This window comes from Porites lutea, chromosome 1, assembly GCF_958299795.1.
Source record: "Porites lutea chromosome 1, jaPorLute2.1, whole genome shotgun sequence".
Taxonomy (NCBI): Eukaryota; Metazoa; Cnidaria; class Anthozoa; order Scleractinia; family Poritidae; genus Porites; species Porites lutea.
This window is the reverse complement of record NC_133201.1, coordinates 50,924,670-50,940,575: the sequence shown is the minus strand read 5'-3', so window position 1 is coordinate 50,940,575 and position 15,906 is coordinate 50,924,670. Positions and strand designations below refer to the sequence as shown.

Below are 15,906 nucleotides of genomic sequence, written 5' to 3'. Positions count from 1 at the left end.
TTAAAAACGAAAGTGGATGGCAAGTGGCAAAGGATTTGCGATATGTTCCTGTTCGAGCTCGTCGAATAATGCGTAAAAGTTTTACTTCACCTTAAAACCATTGTTGTCAAAGCACAGTACGGGGCAGAAAAATGGATTCACAGAGCTCACATTCTCATGCTGGTGCCCATACAAGAAACGCAATCATAATACAATTCTATGCTCTCTCATTGTTTATTTTAAGTGACATTAATTGTTAATTCCCAATCCCCACACCGTTGACACATAGCTCGGTCAACCAACCAGTTTTGCTCCTGTATATTAAGCCAGTTAGGGAAACAAGTGATCAATAAGTCCATAGCGTCTTTATAACTGCAACGCCTGTAGCACTGCCTTCAGTCAAGGAATGGGAATCTGTGAAAATAAGAAAAAGACTTAGCGGTATGTGTTAGGTATCAGCACCTACTAGCAGTTGATTGAAGTATATTATTGCTGCAAATAATAAAAAGAGAAAATGCTGAACAGCCTCTGTCGGTGCGTCTTCATTCATGCTAGTGAACCAATTACCTCTTAAACTCATCACGGTAAGCAAGTGCAGTTGTATGGCATGTGATCCTAGTTTGCAGATTACGCTCAATATAATGCAAGAGTCGAGTATGAAAACAGACCCTTACCTAAGCTATGCATTTTTTTCAGTAGTCCAAGGATGTCCTCTTTTAAAATTCTACAGCTGTAGGTAGCCAAACGTTCTAAACCAGAGAAGGGTACCCAGCAATTGATATCTTTACAAAAACTGAGATTTCATAGTCACCCAAGAGCAACAGTAAGGCACCAGCGGGCCTCACCCCGCCACCAAGGTCCCCCCCCCCCCCCGTGAGCTACTAGAGTAGTGCGTTAAGTACAAAGGCTTATCACACGTCAGTATTTTTTTTTCTTTTTTACAACATGAGACTAGAGTATTACAGTCTACAGTCTATGAGAGAAGAGACCATGGAAATGACATGATGGTGCAGTTTGTTTTCCTTCCAAGAAAATTTTGCGGGAAATGGCAGATGAAAAACAAACATACAACAATTTTCCACCATCTATGCTCTTAAAGACCATAGAAATGTTATCAAAATGTTAAAAATCATAATTCTTAAAGACAAAAAGAAATTTTTGTCTATTTCTTAGATGCCTGTTTTGATGAAAATTGAACAGTTAAGTGTGTTAACTATGCCAGGATGTTCATTAGGTATCAGAGACTGGAGAATTCTGTTTACTATGCAGAATTCTCTGGCTAATGTTTGGTAGCTAATGATTATTTTTATTCAGATGTGGAGCCTCTTTCAAAGTAGTCTCTTGTAATGTTACACCATTAATGAAAACCCTGCTATGCTATTCTGTCTTTTCCTACCCCTTGACATTTAACTTGTATTGGGGCTAAATTTCTTATTAGCCAGTGAGTAAAATGCAAGTTTCAAGTACCACAATCTCTCTATAAGGCCCCCTCTTAATAGCCCGCATTCTATATATTAACATTCTAACATGACTCCTAGGCTTTCTGGCCATTGGTTTGGTTTTCTTTGTGCTCAAGTCTCTTCCCCCCTCTCTAATCAACCCTACTCCTAACTGTCACAATGAAAATGACTACTAATAATAAAGTCGAAGCTCTCATAAGCGACCACCTTGGAAACTCAAAAAAGGGTCATAACTTAGTCTGAGCTGGATGCTTATAAGAATGAGCTCTCGTAAACAACCGCATGGCGAGAAAATAGAGGCCAGTCGCTTACGAAAGCTTCACAAACTCATTAGTAACTCATAAAGAGAAAACAAAAGAAATTAATGTTAAATGTTTGTCTTAAAAAATCTGATATGGACAAGGCTTAACTTAAAGTCCAGTTTTTAGACCAATATAGACCCCAAGATCTTTATCAACAAACCAGTAGAGAAGTGTGCAGTATCAGTTAAGTGTTGATTGAGTTGAATAGGACTCTGAGTGGTCGCTTACGAGAGCTTAAAAACAAAGGAAAAGTCCAGCTGGGTAATTCCAAAAGTTGCTTATGAAAGCTTTTCATTACAAGGTTTTAGTCACAGTTCAGACAGCATTTCACAAAAACGAAAAACAGAGTCTACCATCAACTTAAGTCCGTATTAAGAATATTTGGGGAGAGGCTTGAAATCTCGTACTCGTATTTTCGAAAGCTAAACATTGGAGGTTTACTGAAGTAATCAAGGTTTACTTGAGAAACTCTCGTTTATCGTTGATTGTAGTGATTCTTGTTCATCAGGCTGCAGGTAATCTGGTGTGATTTCTAAAGCAAGAGGAGAAAAGTACACATCAGTATAAATTGATCGGTACCAACTCATGTAGGTGGAAATGTTCTAGTTAATGGTCGATCATTCTACGACTGTGTTTCTGATGGCGGAGGCACCACTGGACGAGGTAAGTTTTAAAGTTAGCTTCTTATACTGGTTGAGTTTATTACTGAAGGAAAGTTTAAGGTAATAATATTTTTTACTCACCAGAGAAATTATTTATTGACTGGCTGATGTTGCTAGGGGGCGGATACTCTGGAAAAAGATCTGCAAAGCAAAAATATAAGCGCAATTTTTATCGTAAACTCGTTAAGGAAAAAGCCGTTCAAGATAAGACTTGGCCTAGAAAGGTTAAGTTCTCGTTTCAGAATAAAATTATTTCAGGGACAAACAGTGGACTTAAAATTTCCTTACCTTGTGCTCTCAGCAGCGGGAACCTGGTCACTTGGGTTCGATGCCGCAAGAGAACATGCAACGCACAACCAATCTGTTCTTCCTCTGATTACTGCCAAGCGGCTTGGTCGATACCAGTCCCGCAGATACGATGCTGCCAAAAGCCGCAATCGTCGCACTGAAGGGCTTGCTGGCGTGGTCGAACCTCATTTCCGCTCTCGATACAGGGATAAAGGCTCATTGTATAATTCTTTTGCGTACGCGTAACGATCTCTTGTTTCAGCAAGAGGTTGCTATTATTAATTTACCCTCTTTATATATGGTTAACCGGATCAAAATTTATGCGACCGGCTGAAGAAACAAGGAATAACTGAACAAGTCGCGATAATTTATGCCGCGTCTGATCCTAAGGGGAATGATGCTAACACGCTTTGTTCGAGTGGTTAACAATAAACAACAAAAACCGCTGTAAAAGTTTCAGGTTGTTTTTTACACGATAAATCAAACTAAGAGAACTTGATGTATTTTTCTAGTATGTGTGAAAAATTCTGATATCTGAAAGTGTTTCGCTTATAATTACTAGAATCTGTACTGTACAATGAGCGGCTTAGTTCATAGCAACGAACAACGAACAACGCTGAAATGAACAGCGATATTGGAGTCTTTGTTTAACTTCATATTTGCATAGGTTAGCGAGTCAACATTTTATGAGTTTATTCCTTGCGATTTACTTGAGATGTTACTTTTCTTCAAGTTTATACACTCGATAAAATTGCGGGCGACATGACATAGGGTTTCGGGCGACATGACTATGTATTTCGGGCAACATGACTCTGGTTCCGGGCGATATGACTTCGGGCGAAACGACTTTCGGGCGACTTGACCGGTTACCCATGAGCCACCAGTTGGTGTTGCATTGAGGGACCTCATGAGTCTTCCTGATCTGGCTCCCCTCCAGACTGGTTCTGGTGAAACAGCAGTGTCTTCATGTTGTCGCCCATCTGAAGTTCCTGCCTCTTCTTCTTCACCATTTTCCCTATCAGTTTCATCTCCCGGCGTCACCAGCTTTGATCGATGAAGGGGAGGAATAAGTGGCGTACGTTGGACACCTGAGTTATATTGAATAGCAACACAAATCTCAGTGCGGCCTTTGTTATCTGCAACACAATCACCACAATTCACTTGCCAATTTCACCCCACAAACGAAAGGCGCCGAGCTCGATAAACACTTCCAAATATTCAACCACAGTTAACCACAGCAAAACGCGGTGTTTTGGGGAACTCTGACCCCACCTTGACAACAATCTTTCCTATCATGCAAAATGCCATCGTTTAAAAGTGTCAGAAGTTGCGATGAAGAAAACACGAGTTCGGCGAGAGCTTCCAAAGCACCAAATCTACCGAGAAGTATTGTACGATAACGCATGTAAAATAGATTCGACCTTGGAAGCAGTATCCGGATTATGTAGAACAAATTCACGATACTTTGTTGAAAGAAGGTTTACGTGATTTGTCCCAAACGCTACCAATTCTTGCGATGTTTGGAGTAGATTCGAGAGGAAACGTCCTTCCGGCATTTTAGTTACGATTTTGATCATTTTTTTGCGCATCACTAAATATTCGGGCTTTTCACGAGTCTGTTTTGGCAATTTTTTGTTTTGGCAGGGGTGGGGTTTGAAGTATGAGTAATTAAGGGTGGTTCCTATTTATACTAGTAATAGTTGACACTACAGCTGCCCCCGTTCTGTATATTGTCGGTCAATAGTATTCTTGGTCGTTGTGTGGCTCTTTGAAAATATACCGATTCATAATGAAGATTTTTACACATATTCCATACAATAGGTGAGATAAATACAGGAAACACAAGGTTCCATGCACAGTTTCAGCTCGATTTACACAGCTTTGATCAAAACATTCTCAGTTTCGAGGATAGTTTATTCTAAACCCGATAAGAAAAGTTTTATAGAAGTTGAATTTTTCGCTATTTCTCTTTCACTTTTTACATTCAGTTCATTTTATTTCAGTTTCATCCATTCACTCTCGCACATTCTAGTCTTGTTTGAAACTTTATAACGCAAGGACATCTGTGAGCAGGGAATAAGTCAGTACAGAATTTGATTGTTGGGGAATTTCTGTAATCGTGCTAGTGATAAACTAGCTGTTGTTCACTCGTCTTGCTTGTTTGGGGCTGAGTCTTATTCCGGTCAAAGAGAGAGAAAGAGTGTCTGGCAAGCTTTCCAATATAAATCAAAGATTTGTGTACTCGTGTCTGACTCTCCAAGTGTTTATATATACACAGTTAAACGCACCTTATAACCTCATCTGCGCTTAACGAGTGTCTTTTGGTGCATAACTTTCAAAATAAGAATTACTTCGTGAATTTTACCGGGGCCACTTTTGTGTTGGCAACCCACGTGGAAGGGTCGTTTTCATCAACAAGTTTGTCGGGCGACATGAAAATCTTTTTTATTGCAAATATTCTTTAGAGATGAAAACAAGGTGTAATGAATAATGTGAAAAGAGAAAATGTTAGGGAATCCCCAATTTTGAACAGTTGAGAGTTTTCGCATGTCGCTAACGTGATACAGATCTAAAGAAACAATCACCTGCACCGCCAACATCTATTGATTGTAAACCAAGTTCACCTAATCTTGACTTCATCAAATTCTCAGAAGAAATAGGAGAGATCAACCGCATTGTTGAGCTGTGATTTTGCATAAAAGGTCTAATTATTACTTCATGATGATCAGTGTTGTATTGATTAGGTCCTGGATTCTTCTCAACATCTTTACTTAGTTTGAAATTCACATAATTGGTCATATGACTCACACAATTGCAAGAAAACAATGATAAATATTGACGTGCTTTACATTTTAGTTTCATTATCCTGTGATACTGCCTGCTAGTATAGAAAGACAACAAATAAACTTTCTTGGCTATAGCCATTTTATTGAAGTTAATTATCTTTGGAGCCCGTTTGTTATTACATTTATATCGTGCATGATAAAGTTTCCTCACCTTATTAACATAGCGATGGAGCTTTGAAGACTTCAGTATGTAAATCGTTGAAATCTTTTTGAAGACAAATTTCTTCAACATGCTATTCTTGTTAATTGAGACCTCTTAGAAATAGTAGTCGAATTCTGCTCGGTTCACGAGCACGTGTAGATCGCCTTGTAGCACGTTTTTTAAGATGATATAAAGCTAGCTTTGATAAGTGTTCGCATTGATTCTCGATAAATTTCATGATGGAAGGTTCACTCAATATAGATAACTTTGATAAGTCGCTTATTTTCTCGATGGAAGGTTCACTCTTAAGCGATCGCTCGTAAATTTTTCTCTCCAAATATTCACTCTCAAGTTTTCGCTCATAAACTAGTACATCATAAAGGTTGGGGAACGTGTCGTTCCCAAAAAGCTATAATCTTTCTCTTGACTCTCCTCCATACCTCGTGCTTCTCAAAATGGCAGATAAGATTTCAATGAACCAGCGATATATCTCAGCGAACTCTCCCAAAAGTAACGAGCCAGCGATATATCTCAGTCAGCGATATATCCCTAACAATGTAACTTTGAAAAGACAGAAACGCGTTGCATTTTATGACCAGTGCCAGCCTTCGGCTAGGCCCCGGCAACAACAACTGCTCCACAGAATGTCACTGCGTAACGCAAAAGGGTAACACTATCGAAGTATGACGGCACAATAAATAGCACAAAATCTACCTGAGCGGTCCCTTTGGCATTTTCTGTCTTTACGCCATCCTAACCATTTCGTACTTGTGGCGCAAACAATAGAAACGTCATCATTACCTACCGATTCCTCGCGGCCCCTGTTCAAGCAAATCGAGATTTTTTTTATATTGACTGTATGACTGTATATTTCAACTGTAAGTACTTTCCTTAAGAGTGGCTGTCAGAGAAAACCGGGCAAAATGTTAAAAATGTCAACGGAGGGGGTCAACAGAATAAGTTCATACTAACACCACAGATAGGTCTGGTGGAGTAATGGACAAATATAATAAACATAGGTTCTTCACTGCTCTTGTATTAGAGATACGAGCATCACTTTATTCGACTCCCTCGGACGCCATTTTTATAAGCAAATTTTCACCATTTTCTGAAACTCACAGAACCCTCAAAATTTAACGAGCGAAGTTTATTTTTTGCATGCGATACAATACATCACAGAACTACTTTCTAAAACCATAAGATTTGTTAAGCAGCCACGGACAAGACTAAAATTTTCTTATTTTATCTGACCTAAACTCAGTGTCTGCAAACGAGCAAAAAATCGAGCATTTTTTAATTGATCTACAGCGCACAACTAAAACGACAGAACAACTCTGACAGCCAAATTGCAGTCTACTATCATCCATGTAACCAAAACACTAATAATCATTTTGGGCCATTGAAACAGGAAGAAATTAGAAAACTCACATTTGTTATAGTTTCCAAGCTTTTTCTTGCAAACAGGCCGATCCCTTCGTGTTTGTTTTAAGTCCTCTTCGTGAATTTTCCTCCATATTTCGCTGTAAAGTATGTTGAGCAGCTGGAGGAAATATCAAAAAGCTCGAAATACTGCCTAGGTTACTTGTTCAAAGGGTAAAAAGTGCTGAACGATAGGATGAAACTAGAAAATAACAAAGCGACGCCATCTTGAAAATTCAGCACTCAGGAGGGACTGGCACTAGTAGCTGCATTCGATATCTAACAAAAATTGCAAATTTTACACGAGCACATAGAAAACTAGCCTCCCCACAGACAGAAATAAATGCGTGACAAACGAACCCCAAAGGACGTCTGCGGGGAGGCTAATAGAAAACCAAACCTAATATAGAAATGTAACCAGAAAGCGTCGAATTCATGTTAGAATTTTTCTTTATCGAACGTGGGCTATTACGAACTATTACCAGGAGCCTATGGGCTCCTGATTACCAGTTAGATAAAAAACAAAAAACAAACAAACCAGCTTATCAGCGACCTACTCCAGTCTTATTCCTTCTTCGATTACTTCTTTTAGTTGAATTTAGCTTTAGAAGAACGCCTGATCGCAGGTTAATTGGTGATTAACTGGCATTGCTTCATTCCCTCCTCATTTAGAGGTGTCCCGTGAATGTAGGTAATATTCAAGATCTATTTTGTCCCTTTATGAATCACTTAACTTCGCTCTCATGCGAGCTAGCTAGACTTGCTATGTATTAACCTCGCGAGTTTCGAAGCGTGCGGGCTAACCGCGGGCAGTGGATATTGCTTGCTGTAAAATTTGTAATAATTTTTATTACCAACTGTTTATTAAAATAAACATAGTACATACAGTTGAATCAGTTCTGCGGAGAGGGCATTTTAGGCCGCGAAGCGGCCAAGAGAGCCAGTGGACGAAGTACTTTTTTGAAAGTAAGCCTTCTAACTGATGATCCCATCACTGTCACTTCGCATTTCCATAAGGCAATAGACCTTCGAATGTTGACAAGAGCTGTCAAAATAAACTATTCCTAGCGTTTACCAGAATAGAATCTGGTATACCGGAAGGATCCCAAAGGAGCTTTTGTTAAAAAGTACCATTAAAGGAGTTTTTACGACTCTCACTCCGCACCCCTTCCCCTCATTGTTTTTCCTGCTCACTTCTTTTTCAGAATGTTCTTTGCACAGTCCACACAAGATAAACGCCACGTGTAGAGGGAACGCGCAAATTCTCTTCCAGATTGCGGTACTGTTTGCAGCTCAAAAACTTCACGGTTCCGCCGGTCGCATGTAAAGAAAAGGTGGATCCGTGCAAGTCTTTGGCCGTTCAAAAATTTGCAAAAGGGGTCTGAGTGTTAACTCGAGTTGGAACTTTTTCCATCACCGCTGATATTGATCATTGATAGAAGTCGTACACCAGGACGTTTACAGCCACTACGTTCCTTTTAGTTTACTGGTGTAGCTGTGAAAGAATTGACATCTCCTGCATCTCTTCGTCACTGGATTTGTCAAAAACACTCTCACTACGTTGTTTAACATAAGCAGTCCTTACATTTAGAGAAATTGTCAAGGTCTTGCCTTAAATTCAGGGGAGGCAATGATGACAGAAATGGAATTTATTCATCTCCTAGGGAGATATTTTCCAACGCCATTTCGATTGTTAATCTTTTCCACGGCGCTGTTGCAAAAAATGCGCGCGATTCAAACGAGATAGCACAAAATGTGCTAAAATTAGCAAATTTAATGGCTATGACATATATTTCAGGGGCAACCAACGACAATTTTCGGAAAATATCTATTCGGAAGACGATTTGCGATCTAGAATTTACGGAACATTTCATTGTAAAGTTCCTTGCTTGCCTGCCTCTCCTAGGATTTTCGAACATGTAAAAAATGGTATAATTGCCCATTTTTAACGGATTTTTACCCTTAAAAGGTCACCTAGAATTTTCGGAAGCCTTTTTTCTGGCTGAAATTTTCGAAAAGATAAGTTTCGATTCCTATAATTTTCGGATCACTAGACTTTCAGCTAGGAAATCCGAACAGATGAAAAATTTCTAGGGGATAAAAATATGCCTATATCTACCGTTTAAATACTAAAATACGTTTAACAATGCTATGTTTAAGTGGTTTTGAACTATCTTCTCGTTGGGTGCCCCTGATATTTCGATGAAGTCAACCCCATCCCTGGAAAAGGTATCCAGTTACGGTCTACTACCCCGATTTAGATAAATATGGCTCATGGTAGAGTATAAAAACGTAATTTTGTGCTATTTCGCAGCGTAATTAGCGTTGCTAGATAAGTCTGTCCGCCATCAGGAGCCCGTAAACCACAATTAAAACCAAAAAATGTATGAGTAAAGACTACACATCAATATTAATATTAATCTTGTAAAAATTCCAGTATGAGCCATTAAAATTGTTGAATGACCTTCTTCACCTCAGACATTCGTGTCAGTCAAGCGTGAATCGAAGTCCCTCATTTTGCCTTTTTGTTCAAAAAAACCTCTGACCTAGCAGCCCAGCTGCATCTTGCGCCCATCATCTGCCCCCAAAAGGCGAGGATCTGCCTCCTTTTTCATAGGAAATTCATAAATTGTCTACTAAAACACTGTGCAATATGGAAGCAAGGCTAATCTAAGCACTAAGAGCTGCTCAGATATCTCATAATTGGAAAAAAAAAACTAGTAAGAGAAATTGCTCAGAAATTATGCAAAAACTTGCTTGAAACGCAAAAAGTTGCTCGAAATACTAGAAGCTGCCAAAAAGTTGCCGAGCAACTTGTGGAAAGCCCTAGGGAGAAGCGGAGGGGGGGTGGGAGGCTACTCAATAAAGCATTGTTCGGAGAGGTTTCGCCCCGAGGTCCAGTCCCTTACCCTTATATATACTGTTTTTGACAAAAGGTACCCCTTTCGTGTATCTTCCATTAAAAAGTTGTACCCTTTTCATATATATGCTTCGTGAGAATAAATCGGTAAGAAAGGAGGTCTTCGGGCCATTTTCGTGTAACCTTTAACTGAATTAACATGTAAATGATATTGCCATAAGGCGTGTTTCTTCGAAGTATTTAATAAAAGGCCCTTTAAAATACTTAATGAAAGATTTTCCTCTCCTTTCACATACTTCAACTTCTGATTTCCCTACCCTTTGTTACATCTGATGCTTGAAAGAGGTACCATTCTGGCGAAGCCTTCCGGACTGTGAAAAGCGCATCATGAAATCATGAACAGGAGATGAGTGGACCTTCAGACATGGACGGTAATTGAAGGCTGACGCAAAAATAGATGATACTATAAAGATTCCAAAGAAAGACTTATACTGGATAACTCAAAAGGAAGTGAATGAAGAGTAAATGAAGACTGACTAAAGTCATGCCAGTTGGTCATCTTCACCACACCCTATCACTCCACCCAAAAAAAAAAACGACAACACAAAAAAGCTAAATTTAAGTAAAAGTAGTTATTGAAGAAGAAATAGGACTGTAGTAGGTAACTGATAAGCCGGTTTGTTTGTTTGTTTTTGTTTTTTAGCTATTTGGTAATTCATCACGTTGCGGACAAGACAGCTACTATATTCTAGTGCCAGTCCCTCCTGAGTGCTGAATTTTCAAGATGGCGTCGCTTTGTTATTTTCTAGTTTCATCCTGTTGTTCAGTACTTTTTGCCCTTTGTACATGTAACCAAGGCAGTATTTCGAGCTTTTTGATATTTCCTCCAGCTGCTGAACATACTTTACAGCGAAATATGGAAGAAAATTCACGAAGAGGACTTAAAACAAACACGAAGGGATCGGCCTGTTTGCAAGAAAAAGCTTGGAAACTATAACAAATGTGAGTTTTCTAATTTCTTCCTGTTTCAATGGCCCAAAATGATTATTAGTGTTTTGGTTACATGGATGATAGTAGACTGCAATTTGGCTGTCAGAGTTGTTCTGTCGTTTTAGTTGTGCGCTGTAGATCAATTAAAAAATGCTCGATTTTTTGCTCGTTTGCAGACACTGAGTTTAGGTCAGATAAAATAAGAAAATTTTAGTCTTGTCCGTGGCTGCTTAACAAATCTTATGGTTTTAGAAAGTAGTTCTATGATGTGTTGTATCGCATACAAAAAAGAAACTTCGCTCGTTAAATTTTGAGGGTTCTGTGAGTTTCAGAAAATGGTGAAAATTTGCTTATAAAAATGGCGTCCAAGGGAGTCGAATAAAGTGATGCTCGTATCTCTAATACAAGAGCAGTGAAGAACCTATGTTTATTATATTTGTCCATTACTCCACCAGACCTATCTATGATGTTAGTATGAACTTATTCTGTTGACCCCCCTCCGTTGACATTTTTAACATTTTGCCCGGTTTTCTCTGACAACCACTCTTAATATACGCGCGAGTTACTAGAGTGCCTCCTCGGGATTTCGCCTTCTGGGCGAAATCCCTGCGGGGGTAACAAACCATCTGGGTGGAAATCTTGTGCATAAAAACGAGACTATAAAATTTGACATCTTGGGAGAACGACAGGCTACACGGCTGTTATTTCCTGAAGCTTCCCAAACGAAACGGTGCAAACCATTTGATTTTCCAACCGCAATTTCCATTTCTTCCATGTACGGTAAGGGTAAGAAGTATCCAGACTCGTTGAGACCCCGCGCGCGCCTCAACCTAATTCCCAATCTTCTCTCACCCCAAAAAACACTTAAATAGCGACTGGGTACGAGTCTGAGGAGTATAATTCCCAAACCCGTAAGCACTGGGGTCGAGAGTGGCGGCCGCCATTGATGAATGGCGTTGACAACGAATGCGCAAGTCTAGGGATTTATATCAAGCATGGGTTTTATCAGTCGCATTTCTTACCTGTGGATATTTCTTTGTTCAGCCTGTTTTATTTATGTATACTTTGTTATTAATTACGAACTGTTTGGATCTCGTCGGCGGGCGACCCATTATTTGAGGTAAGTACTAGATTTAACATTTTGTTATATCATACATCGAGAATACCGACCTTAAGTTTAGGTGGACCGCTACATTGGGGACGGTGACTTTGGCCGCGACAGGTTGGGAAGGGTCCTCGTCGACATGGCGAAAGAAACAAGCTTTAAGTTTCAGTGGAGGTGACGGTCAAAGACTTTTCTTAACTTTATTGAAGGTTTGAGAATGAGTTCCCTGAAAGAGAAAGAGCTTTTGGTCGACTTTTATAATTATGATGGTGTCATATCACATGAGAAATTCGTTCTCCTGTACGATGAAATCTAGTTGACCGCTTTGTTGCTTGAAGGTGATTGTTCGTCGCTCCACTGAGCGTATTGGCGATCTACGTATTGCCAAATTTTCGCACGCTTCACAGTTCTTACGGCTGGAATTCGAGCCTACACAGCTCCAGGCTTGAAGCGGTAGGGCTCAGTTACAAGAACTTCTTTAGCAAGCTGAATATCGTGATCTTCAGTCCACTCCATCTTCATTAAAATAAGAACAAATTATTCAATAGGATTGACAAGTTGCGCGCAAAAATAAACAAGTTCCTTCATCCTGCTTTATAAAGGGCTTTATTTTGTCGAATAAATGTTAAGCAATTAACACGTAATTTCATTTTGTCCTTCAACTTAAGCAGAAAAAATGAACTAAAAACTTCGTGAATGGAAAAAAGGGTAAAAGTCGATGTTCAGATGGTGAGAGAATACCTAAATGTGATTATTTTATCGCTGGGAATTCTAATCCTGCAGTTGTGCCACTTTCTGCTGTTATATTTTGATTATATCATAAAATATTGTTTAAGTAAGTAATTGAAAAAGGTTTACCATTTGAAGTAAACTAGACACTCTAGCAACAGATTAAAGCGGTATTCTGTTAAAATGAAGATGTTTTGAAGACGAAAACAGGAAGAAAAAGCTCACATTCTCGAGACACCGCCGCACTCAGCTTTTTCACCGTCGCGACGTGCAGACGACGTACAGTCGGGGGACATAAGTATTCGTCACCTTCAATATGGCGGCGTTTGTTTACATTTTGCGCTAGTTTTAACACCATTTGCGGCAAACCTAACTTTAAAATCACCTTAATATTTGGTGAGATGACCCTTCATTTCAATTACATGATTTAGGCGGTCAGGTATGGACTGGTAAAGGTTTCTTATATAATCCAATTCGATGTTCCGCCACACGCTCTGGATTTCAAGCAGGAGATCATTTTTGGTAGTGATATCTACCGCGGACTTTTGTAGCTCTCTCTTCTTGTAGAGACAGATATTTTCTATTATATTTAAATCTAGTGATTGTGCTGGCTATTCCATTGAGGTTACTTCGTTTTGATCGTTATAATTTTCTACAGTGTGGCCTCTCTGAACAGGCGCATTGTCATCCATGAACAAGTAGTCTTTTCCTTCAAAATACCAGACAACTACCGGCCATAAGTTCTTGTCTAGGATTTCAATGTACTTGGCAGAGTTGATGTTGCCTTCAACTGCAGTCAGAGTTCCAACACCATCATAACAAATACATCCCCAGATCATCAAACTTATCTTTCGTTCAGAGCGAGAACAGATAAGATGTGGGTTGTACTTTTCGTCGTCTTTTCGCCAAATGTCAACACGGTTGTTTGTACCGAGCACAATCTGACTTTCATCTGAAAATATTTCTTTTTTCCAGTAGTTGTCTACTGTCCGACCTCTTCGCTCTTTACACCACTTAACCCGCTTTTTTCGATTCGCTTCCCGAAGCACCATTTTCTTTTTCGCTCTTAAACCTTCTTTTATATCCTTCCGAATGCAACACCCTTTCCACGGTTTTCTGGCTGAAAGTATTTGTTTTGCACTCGTTTAGCGTTGCAGTAATGTCCTGTAAGGTAAGTCGTCTGTTACTTTTAACCAAACGCTTTAAAGCATTTCTGTCTCTATTTGTGAAGCTCCTTTTCCTGCCACTTCGCGTCAAAGTCTCCACTATGCCAATCCTTCGGTACTTGCTTAGAACGCTCGTGATAGTCGTTCTTGCAATGTTAAGGTGGCTCCGTAATTAATACAAGAGCATTTTGCTGTGACAAATTTTCGGTCATAACTTTTTGGTTTTTAACGCGATGGCTGCGAAACTTTACAAAAAGCAACAGATATCATTCGGCAATAATACGAAATATTCCGATTTCATTGATGGTAAATATTTCTTGAGAAATTAGCGCTTAAAAGAACCCTACTGTTCAAAGAAAATCGCGTCTAGTAAAAAAATTTGCTGATATTTTTTAGTGAAATTTCTGGTATCGGCTTTAATTGATACAATAAATATGCCAGAGGAATTTCAGAAAAATCGTTGAAGCAGAAGTCCGTAACTAAAAGTCGCTCAAAATTCAGCTCTGAAATTGTTTTGGAATTTCAAAAATAAATTACTATCAGGTAGAAGGAGCCACCAGTTTGAATTTTCGGGACAAGTAAATTCAACGTTTGCTAATTCTTAAAACAAAAGCCGATTGCCTATCGTGCTATTCTTTAAAAGGTACTTTTTAGTTTTAGAAGATTTATAAATTGCTCCCAAACTTGGTCTGAACTAGAATGACTTGTTCTTCGACAGTTTTAAAATATCCCTTGGCAGTTTTGGCTCAAACTCCCGCTGCATACATTTTGATGTATTGCAATGCATTTTCAACGACTTTTACTGCTGTTCGTTGCTTCCAACTCAGGAAAAAAGTATTGACATTGGACGCTACCTCGTATCAGAGCTCAGAAAGAACTGTCCAGCACCTTTGTTTATGACTACAAAATGAGCACGAGCGGCAGTTCTGCGAGGAATTCGCACCTCACCCAGGGGGGACGAACGACAGTGATGACCATGCCTGTAAACCGAATAACATCACAGTGCAAAATAAAATTATCCCTAAAATACTGCCCGTGAATAAATTTACAACTCGGAAATTTTTGTCACTCCTTCCTTCAATGAATGGGTATTTTTTTCTTGATTATTATGTTTTGGTCTGCAATACATGTTTATACGGATCGGTTCACATACATGGGCATCATTGTCATTCGTCCCCCCTGGCTGAGGTGCGAATTCCTCGCAGAGCTGCCGCTCGTGCTCATTTTCTGGTCATAAACAAAGGTGCTGGACAGTTCTATCTGAGCTTCGATACAAGGTAGCTTACAATCCCAATACCTTTTTCCCGAATTGGAAACAACGTACAGCAAGAAAAGCCGTTGAGGATGCATTGCAATACATCAAAATGTATGTAGCGGGAGTTTGAACCAAAACTGCCAAGGGATATTTTGAAATGTCGAGGAACAAGTCATTCGACGTCAGAGCAAAGTTTGGAGCAATTTATAGTGCTTCTAAAACTGAAAAGTACCTTTTAAAGAATAGCACGATAGGCAATCGGCTTCTGTTTTCAGAATTAGCAAACACTGAATTTACTTGTCCCGAAAATTGAAACTGGTGTCTCCTTCTTCCTGATAGTAATTTATTTTTAAAATTCCAAAACAATTTCAGAGCTGAATTTTGAGCGACTTTTAGTTACGGACTTCTGCTCCAACGATTTTTCTGAAATTCCTCTGTCATATTTATTATATCAATTAAAGCCGATACCAGAAATTTCAGTAAAAAATATCAGCAAAATTTTTTACTAGACGCGATTTTCTTTGAACAGTAGGGTCCTTTTAAGCGCTAATTTCTCAAGAAATATTTACCAGCAATGAAATCGGAATATTTCGTATTATTGCCGAATGATATCTGTTGTTTTTTGCAAAGTTTCGCAGCCATCGCGTTGAAATCGAAAAAGTTATGACGGAAAATTTGTCACAGCTAAATGCTCTTGTATTAA

The 15,906-nt window shown here is 39.2% G+C and overlaps 2 protein-coding genes and 1 pseudogene across 2 annotated transcripts in view; 1 reads left to right on the top strand and 2 right to left on the bottom strand.

The window, feature by feature from the left end:
- The window catches only part of LOC140939745 (galactosylceramide sulfotransferase-like), a 4,449-nt gene extending 3,802 nt beyond the window's left edge, over positions 1-647 (top strand). The window contains exon 2 of the mRNA XM_073388862.1: positions 1-647. This exon is cut by the window's left edge and continues 1,073 nt beyond it. Within this exon, the coding sequence (XP_073244963.1) occupies positions 1-95 (95 nt within the window). The 3' untranslated portion in view covers positions 96-647.
- Positions 648-3,375: 2,728 nt separating this feature from the next.
- Positions 3,376-4,247, bottom strand: LOC140931805 (peroxisomal membrane protein PEX16-like; annotated as a pseudogene).
- Positions 4,248-13,393: 9,146 nt separating this feature from the next.
- Positions 13,394-13,834, bottom strand: LOC140931797 (uncharacterized). The gene has a single exon (XM_073381533.1). The coding sequence runs from the start codon at positions 13,832-13,834 to the stop codon at positions 13,394-13,396; it is 441 nt and encodes a 146-aa protein (XP_073237634.1).
- Positions 13,835-15,906: the final 2,072 nt, after the last annotated feature.